At 36.8% G+C, this 13550-nt stretch overlaps 1 protein-coding gene and 1 pseudogene across 5 annotated transcripts in view; one reads left to right on the top strand and one right to left on the bottom strand.

The window, feature by feature from the left end:
• LOC309869461 (pyridine nucleotide-disulfide oxidoreductase domain-containing protein 1) overlaps positions 1–11681 on the bottom strand; it is a 28555-nt gene extending 16874 nt beyond the window's left edge. For 2 of the 4 annotated variants that reach the window (XM_082740649.1, XM_082740650.1), the window contains exons 1-3: positions 11505–11681; positions 6258–6338; positions 589–708 (exon numbers count right to left, since the gene is read on the bottom strand). In XM_082740649.1, coding sequence (XP_082596775.1) covers positions 589–708; positions 6258–6338; positions 11505–11588 — 285 coding nt within the window. In that variant the 5' untranslated portion in view covers positions 11589–11681. The remainder of the gene's footprint in view (positions 1–588; positions 709–6257; positions 6339–11504) is intronic. The other 2 variants (XM_082740652.1, XM_082740651.1) reach the window with 2 other exon arrangements.
• Positions 8499–9466, top strand: LOC309869462 (proteasome subunit alpha type-6 pseudogene; annotated as a pseudogene). The gene has a single exon. The product of its transcript is annotated as a proteasome subunit alpha type-6 pseudogene (transcript).
• Positions 11682–13550: the final 1869 nt, after the last annotated feature.

Here is a 13550-nt window from a genome sequence, read left to right as displayed (position 1 = left end):
ATATCAGAGCTTTGGTAAGATTTCAGTGACTATGCTTTTCATGTTTCTATAGTTACAGGTGCACATGTGTATATTCGCTATGACACTGAACGCTCCCTGGGCAGGTGCCCTGTACTATTCCTGTTGTCTCCCAGCACTTAATGGGGTGCCCAGAACACAGCAGACACTGTATAAAATGTTAATGCTCATGTAAAACATTAAACTAATCATATAATCCCAATAACCCACAACAAGTATAAATTTTCCCAGTAATAATATAAACCATTATCACGAAATTAGGGACCTTAGTGGTGGTGGTGGTAGAGTCAGGGTCAAAAGAAAGCAGGCAAAAGCCTGTCAAGATTGAACAGGGGGTGTCATAAAGAAATAAATCCTCTTGGGTGCCTGGGTGGCTCAGCTGGTTAAGCAACTGCCTTCAGCTCAGGTCATGATCCTAGAGTACCAGGATCGAGTCCTGCACTGGGCTTCCAGCTCCACAGGGAGTCTGCTTCTCCTCTCCCATGCTCTCTCTCAAATAAATAAAATCTTTAAAAAAAAAAAGAGCGAGCGAGAAAGAAAGAAAGAAAAAAAATAAATAAATCCTCTTACGTGTTCTTTACTCTTCAGTTCCTTTACTCCAGATTCTATAATCTTAATGTTGGGAAAGCGATTTTCTAACATGGTTTTTGGTTGCTCTTCAACATCAAACTCCTCCAATACTTTAGAAACCTGTAATAGATCATAAAGGTAAAAATGTATGTTTAAGAAATATTTCAAGAATTTTATTTATTTATTTATTTTTAAATATTTTTACTTATTATTTGACAGACAGAGATCACAAGTAGACAGAGAGGCAGGCAGAGAGAGAGAGAGGAGGAAGCAGGCTCCCTGCTGAGCAAAGAGTCCAATGTGGGGCTCCATCCCAGGACCCTGGGATCATGACCTGAGCTGAAGGCAGAGACTTTAACCCACTGAGCCACCCAGGTACCCCATATTTCAAGAATTTTAAATAATAAACCTTTGCATTTGTGTTTATATACTAGTTACTTCATATTCATAAAACGAAGTCGGCCAATTGTACTATAAACAGCGTAAAGAAGACTAACTCCACATTTTAAGACTTGAACTCAAATATTGGTCCTACCATGTGGGCAAGTCAGCCAGGTCACTACGGCTTAGTCTCCTCGCCTGGAAAATGAGGTCTGACTCTAGTCACTTCTGCATACTTTGACCACACAGCTTATTGACCTCCTTAACCTTACAGTTTTCTCTGTCCACGAACTAGCTAACTTTATGGTGATTTAGCCTTTAGACTCTTTCCTGCTGTCCAAATCCATTAGCATCTTCTTGGACTCCCTTCTCTTCCTGTGCAGCCATAACTCTGTTGTAGATAATTTCATATTTTGCCCAAACTTTTACTTCCTTGCTTTCTAATCTTTAACCATTAATTACCCTGAAAACCCACAACAAAGATTGAACTACTGCTGCTTTTTCCAGTCCTATATACCCAGTCTTCTGTGGAAGGACTGGGCCTTGCAGACTGGCATTTGACCTCAGCTGCTCCCTAAATACTACTGGGAAATCCTATTACATGGCCCTAGCGGTTCTCAAACCACTTAGTCTCAAGACCCCTTTACACACTTACAGGTACCTGAGGACCCCAAAGAACTTTTATCCATGTGAGTTAAGCTCAGTGATATCTGCTACCTTAGATATGAAAAATGAGAAAAATGTAAAATATTCAATTCAATTAGAAGTATAATCAATACATGTTAAAGAGATATAGTATCCTTTCAATAAAAAATAACAATTTTTCCAAAAGAAATTAAGAATGGCATTGTTTCACATTTTTGCAAATATCTTTAATGTCTGATCTTAACAGAAGATCTGCTTCTCCTTCAAACTGTTACAATATATTAATTTGGTTGAAGTATATGCAGCCTTTTCAGAACTGTATATTCTTCTTTGATGTTACACAAACTCAACAAGCACATTTTCTTAAAGATTAGTTGCAACATAGAATTTGAAACCATATCAAAGAATTTTTATCCTCTCTAACTGTGAAATCTGCTGGTCTATCCTATACTTGGAGTGGATCTCGTAACATCACGTTCATCATGTGGACAATAGTGGTTCCCTAAGTTATGGAGATCTTCCCAATGTTAACACATTTTATATAACTACAGTATCAAAAGATCACATTACTATCACCAACAATCTCATTAGGAAAGGCTTTAAGTACCATGAGACTCACAGTTAGGAAATTAGTTTTCCAAAATTCTAATTTTGGCTGGAAAGCTCTAATTTTGTCCTATTGGCAGCAAATACTGTCGCTTGTTTTCCTTGAAGTGACAGACTCACTTCACTCATTTTTCCAAATATGAATTACTATAGTGTGTCGGTTGTTCTTTCAAGTAAAACTGGTGTCCATGAAAGAGAAATTAGTTCCTCTCACAACTCAGCAACTGCACATCTGTTTTTCCTTGAGACAATACCACTCCTGTGCATAGAACAAGTGATTTACGCATGCAGCCCATTTCATCATACAGAGAATGAAAAAGATGTACACTTAAAGCCAGGATTTAATAAAACTAACATTTTTTACTGGCTCTAATTTATTTAACTGGGTGTGCAGCAGTGAAGAATACAATGACCTCTAATCCAGTTTAGCCACTGTTACTCTTACACCATTAGTGTTTAAGCATCAACATAGTGAGAAGAGTAACATCTAAGTAACATCTTCCATCCGTAAGTAATTTTCCGAAAGTTCATTATTCTAATGTTTCCCAAACACACTACATTCTCTGCATTCCCAGCAAATCACCTTACCTCTAGGTCATAAAGGGACCACTAAGAACTCTTACTACTTCTTTCCCACCATCTATATAATTCTTGGCTATAGTCTGCCTTCTTTGACCCATTTCTACTGTTTCAAGGTGAATCCAGTAATCTATGCTCTATATGCCATCGTGACTTACCTCCTCAGGACTTTTATTATGTATTCCTTGTTTTCCTTCATCTTCGGCCTTCCCTCTTCCCTACAGGCTTTTTTTAAGGTTTTATTTATTTATTTGAGAGATTGAGTGAGAAAGCATGAGAGGGTAGAAGGTTAGAGGGAGAAGCAGACTCCCTGCTGAGCAGGGGGCCTGATGTGGATCTGATCCTGGAACTCCAGGATCATGACCTGAGCTGAAGGCAGTGGCCTAACCAACTGAAACACCCAGGTGCCCTTCCCTACTGGCTTCTTAATCTCAACAGGTAAACATGCTAAAGTGTTTTCCACCTTTATAGATTAAAACTCAACGTAATGCTAGTCCTCGTGTCCTCGATTTGCTGCCACTCTATCTTTTCTTTCTTCGCAGCTAAATGTCAAGAGAAAAGTTTATGTTTACTGTCATTTTAGAGTTAACCCCCTATTAACTTATGAAGATAGTGTAAACTGTCTCAAAGTCACCAATGATTTACTAGAAAGGGGCACTTCTGAGTCCTTGTCTTTCCTGACTACTCCCTGGAACTGACACCTTTGACCGTTTTTTGTTTTTTGTTTTTTAACAAAGATTTTATTTATCTATTTGCCAGAGAGAGAATGGGAGCAAGCAAGCATAAGCAGGGGGAGAAACAGGCTCCCCACTGAGCAAGGAGCCTGATGCTGGACTTGATCCCATAATCCCAGGATCATGACCTGAGCCAAAGATAGATGTTTAACTGACTGAGCCACCCAGGTGTCTCGTGACCACTCCTCTTAAACTTTTGTTTTCTGTGGATTCAGGGGATACCCCTCTTTCATAGTTCTCCTCTTCAATCTAGACTAATAAGGGTGGCCATTTTCAGGTCTCTCTTTTTCTCTGATCTTCTTTAAATGTCAGTGTTCCACAGGGCACTGCTGCTGGATTCTCTCACTGTATGTATTCTTCCTGGGAGATCCTCCCCATGCCTATGGTTCAGCTGACACCGAGACTGTGATGAATACTAAATTTCTATCTCCAATTCAGCATTCTTGCCTGCTCCAAAAGTTTGGCAACATCTAAATTTTGATAAAATACAATTCCGTACCATAGCATACAACCCCATCATGGTCTGGCCCCTGGCTACTGGTTCGACCTCACACTTCACACTCCAGCAGCACTTAATTGGTACCTGTTAGAGTGTATTACATAGCAATATACTTTATGCACCTTGGCAAATGCCTGCCTCCATTCAACCTCTTACAAACATGGGAAAACTTACTATTCTTTCAGTCTCAGTTTCAATGCAACCTCCTATGTAAAGCCTTTCTGATTCTTAAAGTCAGGCTTTGGCACGCATTCATAATATATTTATAAAAATAATTATGCATATATTGTAGTATGACCTCGGGTTTTTTTGCTACTATCAGCATAATTACCATATTGTATGATAACTATGTCTTACAGATTTGTTACCCCAATAGAGAGGAATTATTCCAAGAAAGTACTACTCATTAACCATGAGGGCTATGGAACCAAAGGGCCTGTATTGAAAACCTATCTATACATATCTCAGAAACTTATCCAACTTCACTGTGACTCATTTACCTCATCTGTAAGTGGGGATAATATAAGAAGCTACTTCACAGAGTTACTTAAGGATTAAATTAATACATTTAAAACATTTAGATGAGTGTCTGGTACATAGTAAATACTCCATAAGTAATGTGAGTTATTATTAGTAAAAATTTCTCCTTTAGAAATTACACAAGCCACAAAAACATGTTCTTTAACATTAAATAAATAATTCCTGATAAAATAAAATGTGCCTCTTTACCGTTCTCTGAATCTCACACTATCCCACCACTACTGCTGTCCCCTGACTTCAGAGATAACCATTAGTGACTTTTTGGTATAAGCTCTTTCAATCTCTGTATTCTGGGTACCTAGCACACTGGCTGATATATAAGTCTTTGATAAATGATAAAAAGGATGCAAGTTCCTACTTCTTAATATTATGAATAACTAACACTTGCATAATATTTGTTATTCTAATATACTTTCACATATATTAGTATATCTTAAACTCCCAACCTATACAACTTTAATACTTCTTAAGCAAGAAGATATTATTACCTTAATATTACAAGTGAAGCAACTGAGATACAGATTTGCCAAGGCTACATAGCCAGTAAATAAATTAGGCCTAGAACCCAAGATTGTTTTCCTTCTAGTGTACAAAAATTGAACTCAAGTCTTACAACTGTGGAATAGTTACACCAAATTCAGTCTTCTGGAAAAACACTTATAAGACCCAGCTATATACCTTTTTCTTATGTACGTGCTCTAAGCCTATAAATGAATGTATATTTTTTTTCTTTTAAGAGATTTATAGTCATAATTTATTCCCTGGCTCTCCCAAGCCCGTAAGTGCTTTGGCTGTACCTAGGTACTAAGATACCTTAAGTATCTCTAAGCAGATTCTAAATAAACAATATATTGTGCTTAATTATCCTTGGTCTTAGCGTTTTACAACATGAGAAAGTTTTATTTTATTATCAGGATGTAAGGGAAAATTTGTATTAAAGACTATGGTAGTATTCTTCACTGAGGTATGGAAACAAAAGACTTACTTAATTTTTTGCATAGGCATTATAACATAATTATAGCACAATATATGCATAATTTATAAATATATAAATATACATAATTAAGACATACATCAAAACTTTTTTTGATGTGAGGTACCACATCAAAAATGTTTAGAGCTAACTCTTCTATGATACTATTAGCCAAATGATCTCAGACTCTCAATGTAATGTTATGATGTGTGTAATGTAAATTCATGGAACTACAAAGTGTTCTCAGATGCTTATTACATATCTGAAACATCTGTACGTGTAAACTTGACTGAGAAGCACTTTTCTGATTTGCAAACACGTACAACTGTATATGTATGTATATATACAACTGTGTGTGTGTGTGTGTGTGTGTGTATACATAAAATGACATCCAAATACATTTGTAATCATATTTGTATAACATTTTTCCTCAAAAACACTTTATTTAAAATTTTCTCAAAAGTAATTTTTAGTGGGAGGAAAAGATGGGAAGAAAATAAAGGAAATTCAACATCATTTGGGTGCTCTCGATATTCAATATATAATTCTAAACTTTGAGCTTTGATTTTAAAATGAACAAAAGAACATTCTTTTCTATCAAAAGAACATTTTGTCATTTTAAACATTTAAAAACTATAATTACACTAACTACTATGCAAGATACTGAAATTTAAAAACACTAATACTAAGAAAGTAATACAAAGGTTCTTACCTGCTTGAAATTTGTAACTGCTTTAATAACAGGAGAAGCGGTTACCAGGAGAATATCTTCTGATGGAAACTGAATAGCCAACTTATTAAAAAAAAAAAAAAGTTGGGAGAAAATACATGATAAATAACTTTAGGTATTATTATATATACCATGGAGGATGAGACAGGGATAATGCAATTTTAATAATGTTATTAACCTAGGAAACTATAAACTCATTTTTCCACACCTAAAGGTCTCCATTATTCTGTCTTCTTATTTATGGGGCAGTGGTGAGTAATATTCAACACTGATACTGATAAAACAAGTAATTCATTTACACTAAACACTAACAAAGCCTCCTGAACAAGAAAAATGATACAAAGAGGTATTCCTTATTTACTTAAACTATCTTAATGCCAATTCAAAGTTGTCATGCAGAGAATGAGAAGAAAATATTTTCCTAAATAACAGTTAAACCAACCTCTATTTTACTTTTTTTAATTAATTATTTTTATTAACATATAATGTATTATTTGCCCCAGGATACAGGTCTGTGAATTGTCAGGCTTACACATTTTACTCAACTTCTATTTATTTTAAAATAATATTTTCATTTCCCTGCAGTAGGATAATATTACAGCAAATCCTTACTAATAAACACTCAGAATCTTAGCCTGACTTTTCCCAAGTGCTTTGGCATTGCTATTGTGCCTCTTCCAAATGCCCAACCAGTATACACTCTGGGAAAACAAAACCATTTTAGTATTAGCTTCAACAGAATTTAGAGGCTTAACTTGCTAATTGTTTCATCATTTTCCTCTGGTTACAACCTCACTCTCTCTGAACTTGAAAGACTTTTCTTAAATCACACTCTGGTTCCTAAACTCTACCAATTTCTAGCTCTTTCTCTACTATACCATTAAAACTGAGTATGTTCAACCAAAAAACTATTAGAATGAACAAATGAATTCAGTAAAATTTCAGTAAAAAAATACAAAACTGATACACAAAAAGTGGTCATTTCTATATGCTAATAACGAGCTATTGGAAAGAGAAATTAAGAAAACCATCCCATTTACAACGAAATGAAAAAGAATAAAACATCTAGGAATAAATTTAACCAAAGATGTGAAAGACCTACATTCTGAAAACCATAAGTCACTGACAGAAGAAAATTAGGAAGACATAAATAAATGGAAAGATCTATCATGCTCATGGATTTAATACTGTTAAAATGTCACACTACCCAAAGCAATCTACAAATTCAATGCAATCCCCATCAAAATACCAGTGGCATTTTTCACAGAATTGGAAGAAAGAATTCTAAAATTTGTATGGAACTGCAGAAGACCCCAAATAGCAAAGCAATCTTGAGAAAGAACAACAAAGCTGGAGGTATTATGCTACCTGATTTCAAACCCTACTACAAATCTGTAGTGATCAAAATAGTATGGCCCTGGCACATATATCAGTGGAATGGCACAGAGAGCTAAGCCCACATATATGATGGTCAATTAATCTCTGATAAAGGAGGCATGTAATGGGGAAAAAAATTCTCTTCGTAAACACTGTTGGGAAAACTGAACAGCTTACATGCCAAAGAATGAAACTGGACCACTATCTTATACCATATACAAAAATAAATTCAAAATGGATTAAAGACATGAATATAATACTTGAAACCATAAAACTCCTAGAAGAAAACATAAGCAATCAGCTCTTTGACACCAGGCTTAGGAATATTTTTTGAACCATTCACCTCAGACAAGGTAAAACAAAAAGCTAAAAAGCTAAGACTAACAAACAAAATTAAATCAAACTAAAAAGCTTTTTCAGAAAAAAGGAAACCATCAACAAAGCAGACAGACAACCTACTGAATGGGAGATGATATTTGCTAGTTACATATCCAACTGGGGTTAATATCCAAAATATAATAAAAAATTACACAACTTAATGTAAAAAAATGTAAAAAGGGGCAAAACTTGAAAAGATATTTTTTCCAAAGAAGACCTACAGATGGCCAATAAACACATGAAAACATGCTCAACATCACTAATCACCAGGTAAAGGCAAATCAAAACCATGAGATAAACCTCATAACTGTCTAATTGGCTATTACCAAAAAGATAAGAAATAATAAGTGTTGGCGAGGATGTGGAGAAAAGGGAACCATTGTACACTGTTGTTGGAATGTAAAATGGTGCATCTCCTATGGAAAACAATATGGAGGTTCCTCAAAAAATTAAAAATGGAACTACCGGCGGGAGCTACGGGGCTCAGAGATAGTGCTTGAAGTGGTGGGTGCGCCAACATGTCCCGTGGTTCCAGCGCTGGTTTTGACCGCCACATTACCATTTTTTCACCCGAGGGCCGGCTCTACCAAGTAGAATATGCTTTTAAGGCTATTAACCAGGGTGGCCTTACATCGGTAGCTGTCAGAGGGAAGGACTGTGCAGTAATTGTCACACAGAAGAAAGTACCTGACAAATTATTGGATTCCAGCACAGTGACTCACTTATTCAAGATAACTGAAAACATTGGCTGTGTGATGACAGGAATGACAGCTGACAGCAGATCCCAGGTACAGAGGGCACGCTATGAGGCAGCTAATTGGAAATACAAGTATGGCTATGAGATTCCTGTGGACATGCTGTGCAAAAGGATTGCTGATATTTCTCAGGTCTACACACAGAATGCTGAAATGAGGCCTCTTGGTTGTTGTATGATTTTAATTGGTACAGATGAAGAACAAGGCCCTCAGGTGTACAAGTGTGATCCTGCAGGTTACTACTGTGGGTTTAAAGCCACTGCAGCAGGAGTTAAACAAACGGAGTCAACCAGCTTCCTTGAAAAAAAAGTGAAGAAGAAATTTGATTGGACATTTGAGCAGACAGTGGAAACTGCAATTACATGCCTATCTACTGTTCTATCAATTGATTTCAAACCTTCAGAAATAGAAGTTGGAGTAGTTACAGTTGAAAATCCTAAATTCAGGATTCTTTCAGAAGCAGAGATTGATGCTCACCTTGTCGCTCTAGCAGAGAGAGACTAAACATTGTAGTTAGTTTACCAAATCCATGACGCCACTTGCCTGTGTGTTCGGTAACAACAGACCAACATTATGGAGGCCCCTGGATTGAAAAAGGAACCTCTCCCACTCCTGCCCTACCGCTGAAGTGGTTAGGACTCTGTATAAATAAAATCAGTGCTTTTGGAAAAAAAAAAAAAATGGAACTACCATATATTCAGCAATTCCACTTCTAGGTATGTAAGAGAAGAAAACTGAAACACCAGTTTAAAGAGATACATACATTTCTATGTTCACTGAAGCATTATTTACAATAGCCAAGATATGGAAGCAACCTGTCGACTGATAGATGAATGAATAAAAAGATGCGGTATAAATATCAATGAACTATTATTCAGCTATAAGATAAAATAAATCTTGTCATTTGTGACAACATCAATGGACCCAGAGAGTAATTATGTTAAGTGAAGTAAGTCAGATAAAGACAAATATGATATAATTTCACTTATTTGTGGAAACAAAAGAATAAAACAAAGAAAAACAGAACTCATAGATACAGGAAACAAACTGCTGACTGCCAGAGTGGAAAGGGGTTGGGGGTGGAGGGGAGTTGGGCAAAACAGATTAAAGGAATTAAGAGGAATAAACTTCCAGTTATAAAATAAGTAAGTCATAGGGATGTAATGTACACCATAAAGAATATAGTCAATCATATTGTAATAACTTTGTATAGTGATAGAGGGTAACTATGCCTATTGAGGTCATCATTTCATAATGTATGAAAATATCCAATCACTATGACATATACCTAAGATAATACTGTATAACAATAATAAGGGGGAAAAAGAACATCTTCAATTCATCTATACACCTTTAAACTTCGCCAGATTCTTTTCAGTATCATCTCATTTGAACTTTCTGTAATACTTGATAATATTACCACTCTCTCCACCTTTCTTTTCTTTGTATATTCTGTAATTTATTTCCCCACTTTGTTTGCAGTGGTACACCTGGCCCTCAAAATTTCTTTGTACTACTAAATTCACCTTTCAACTGGCCTTCCAGTCACATTTTAACCAGCTGCCCGTGGCCCAAATGCATTGGAACAAACCACCTCTCATAATACTTCATTTGACCACATTAGGCCACTATTCCAAATCATCTCACTACCTGCAACTTCTTGCTAAATCCTTAGCAAGACTTTTATGTCCCTTTATGATCTGGTCTCTGCCAATCTTCCTACCTTCATCTCTGGTCACCTCCTCCAAACACCATGTTCTTTAAGCTTTGCCGCTCTTAGGTAATGCTATACTTTTTCCACCTGAGATTATATCCTTGCCTCCCTTTGGACCCTCTGATTTTTGTCTATCTGGTGAACTTTTTACTCAATTTTCCATACGAAAAGGCCACTCCCACCCTGATTTACACCCCGCCAACTCCACAGGCACCCCTAAACTGGAACGATTTATTTACATGTCTTCCACTAGACTGTGAGTTCTAAAAAAGGAGGTAGCACGCTTTGTTTATATAGAACTAATCAGCCCTTAGTACAATGCCTGGATCTTAGGTGTTTACTTGGTGAAAAAAAAAACCCTAAAAATTAAAAGTTTGCAAAAACCTCTTGAATTTCTTGCTCTACTTCTGTGACTTCAGTAATTGCTGAATGTTTACTTTATATCAACGAAGCAGTCCTTTTTGGAATGTACACAGGTATTTATTTTGTCTGATTATTCACTAGAACCAGAAAAGCAGTCCTAGTTACATTTAATCTCTTGCTGGTTGTTTTACAAAACACTACTGGAGATGAAATCTCTTCCACCTTGTAGAGACTAGAAGTATAGTCTGAGAAAGTATAAGAGCAAACGTTAAGAGTTTATCAGTTATTTACGATGAACTAAGAATCCGGCATATACCCGGAAGCTGAATTCAATCAGTTAATTAAGAAAAAGGGCTGAATTTTCTGACCAAGTACTTACTAGTTTTAAGCTCTCTTGCTGCTCTGACATAACCAGGACCAGAATCTGATTCAGTCAGCTTTGGGGTCCCCCCCCCAAAAAAAAACCTTGCTCCCTACTCCTCCCTGAACCCAGGGCGAAGCTTGAGAGGCTCTAACAACCTCGACCAGGGACCACCACGCAGCCTCTAACACCTGAGAGCAAGGAGGAGTGCGGCGGGAGGGAAGCGGCCAACGAGGGGCTCCGGGGTCGGGAAAGCGGCGGGGCTCTGCGCGCCAGCCTACCTGCTCAGCACAGGTGACGCCCGCGATACCACCGCCGACCACCACAAACTTCCCGGCCGTTGAGACAGGCCCGGCTGCCTCCATGCTCTCAAACTCCCACTGCCTTACTGACAACCAGTGGGCGACCCGCGTCCCTTGTACTCCGGGAGCGGAAGTCACGCTGGGCCGCCACTTCCGGTGCCGGTGCGGAGCCTGAGACTGAGCTACGGGTGCCCGGCAGCTCATACTTAGTGTTCTATAGTTTGCGGTTCGGACCGTGATTCCCAAATCCAAAGACGTTTCTCTGATTCCAGAGTTTTCTTTTACTGCCAGTCGCCTGGATGTGGTTTTTCCACATAGTTTGATAAGGAGAAGACACAGAAAAAAATAAAAGAAGAGAAAGTAAAGAGGATGGGTCGCCAAGAGAAGCTCAGCAAATTCTCTAAACACAAACCAGAGTTCTCATAGGACAGAGCATTCTCAGAATAAGTGAACCGCCCCGGTTTTCACTATTCTTTCTTAGGAGAAACTTGACAAAGACTTAGCTTTTAAACTCTTATGTCACAGGCTGTATCGTCCTTTCTTACCTTTCGCCTAGCAATCCAAGATTTTATATTTTAGAAGCACATTCGTCATGGCATATTAAAGCAAAGTAAAGCAATACTACTGAATTGTTCTGAGAAGTTATTTCCATTTACAGTTTTGACCTCAGCGAAAATTTCCAGTACTATAGAGAATTGCTCGCCATTTTGTCAAAATAAATGAACATTCTTCCAAAGTGTCTAGTAAATAGTATGTGTGAAGGCGGAATTAAATATTCCCAATCTTGGCAAATAATACATTATATATTAGTAAAAATAATTTAAAAATAAATATATAAATATGCCCAATCTTATTTTTGCTGCTAATACGTTTCATTTATTTTGAGAAATGACTAAATTTTTTAAAGATTTTTTTTTACTATATTCACATTACAGTATTCACTATTTTCATTATTTTGCCAATTATATTACCTTTACTATCTCATATAATATTTTCCCTTAGTGCTTTACTATAATATTAAGAAGGTACAATTTCTCTAAATGGCTCACTCTAAAACTGGTAATTACGACCCCCCGCCCCCCTTAATGCTTTAAATTCTGGAAATAACCATTTTATATAAATAGGAAAACCTACCATGTAATTACAGATATTAACTGATATCCTAGTAATTACTGTGTTTTAATAAAGTAAATAGTAGGGAGTTCAATAGTGATTCCAATTCTTATTACCAGCTTAGACAACCAAACAATACGTTTCTAGAAAGAGGAAATAGTATTTTAAGCCTATTGAAATCTAGTCTTGTTTACTCATGTAGCTTCTTATTTTCACATGATCTCACTCACTTTGCTCTATCTATATTGAACCATACTGGCAGCATCCAAGATTTGCCATGTTCTTTTTTTCTGAGCATTTGCACATAACTTTTTTTATAATGCTTTTCCTCCGACTGATTTCCCTAGCTAAATCCTCACTGACCTTTGATTTCACTGACCTTCCTCCCTAAGAAGCTTTATCAAATGTCTCTAAGACTGAGCTAGGTGTTCTCTCTATATGCTCCAACAGCACCTTGTCAACCTCTGAATTTAGACTTATAACACCTTATTTTGAAACTACCTACTATCCCACCTGACCCTATCCCCCACCACCATAAACTCCTTAATCTCAGGGATTATTACTAGTCTCCCTTTATATCCTCAATCTTCAATTACTAGTGAGTGCTTAGTGTAGATGTCCTGAATGAATTAGTAATTAGGTGGAGCATGGAACTGCCAGGAAGTCCTCTAAAGACCTTTAGATTCATTTTCCAGGGTCAAGATCCTCCTGTGTATTATGAAAGCAAATCCCCTTGAGGAAGGGCAAAGAGAACAGCCTAGAACTCAGAGGAAATGAAGAAAGGCCACTGGAATGGAATTGTTATTTACTTATCTTGATACTTAACTATTTTCCATTTTAGTGTATAATAATATTTTAACATCAGCTATACTGAAGGTAAGAGAAATTCAGATTGTTTTCTGATGAATAAGT

The sequence above is a fragment of the Mustela nivalis genome (genome assembly GCF_964662115.1).
Source record: "Mustela nivalis genome assembly, chromosome: 7".
NCBI classification, from domain to species: domain Eukaryota; kingdom Metazoa; phylum Chordata; class Mammalia; order Carnivora; family Mustelidae; genus Mustela; species Mustela nivalis.
This window is presented reverse-complemented; position numbering and strand designations above follow the sequence as displayed.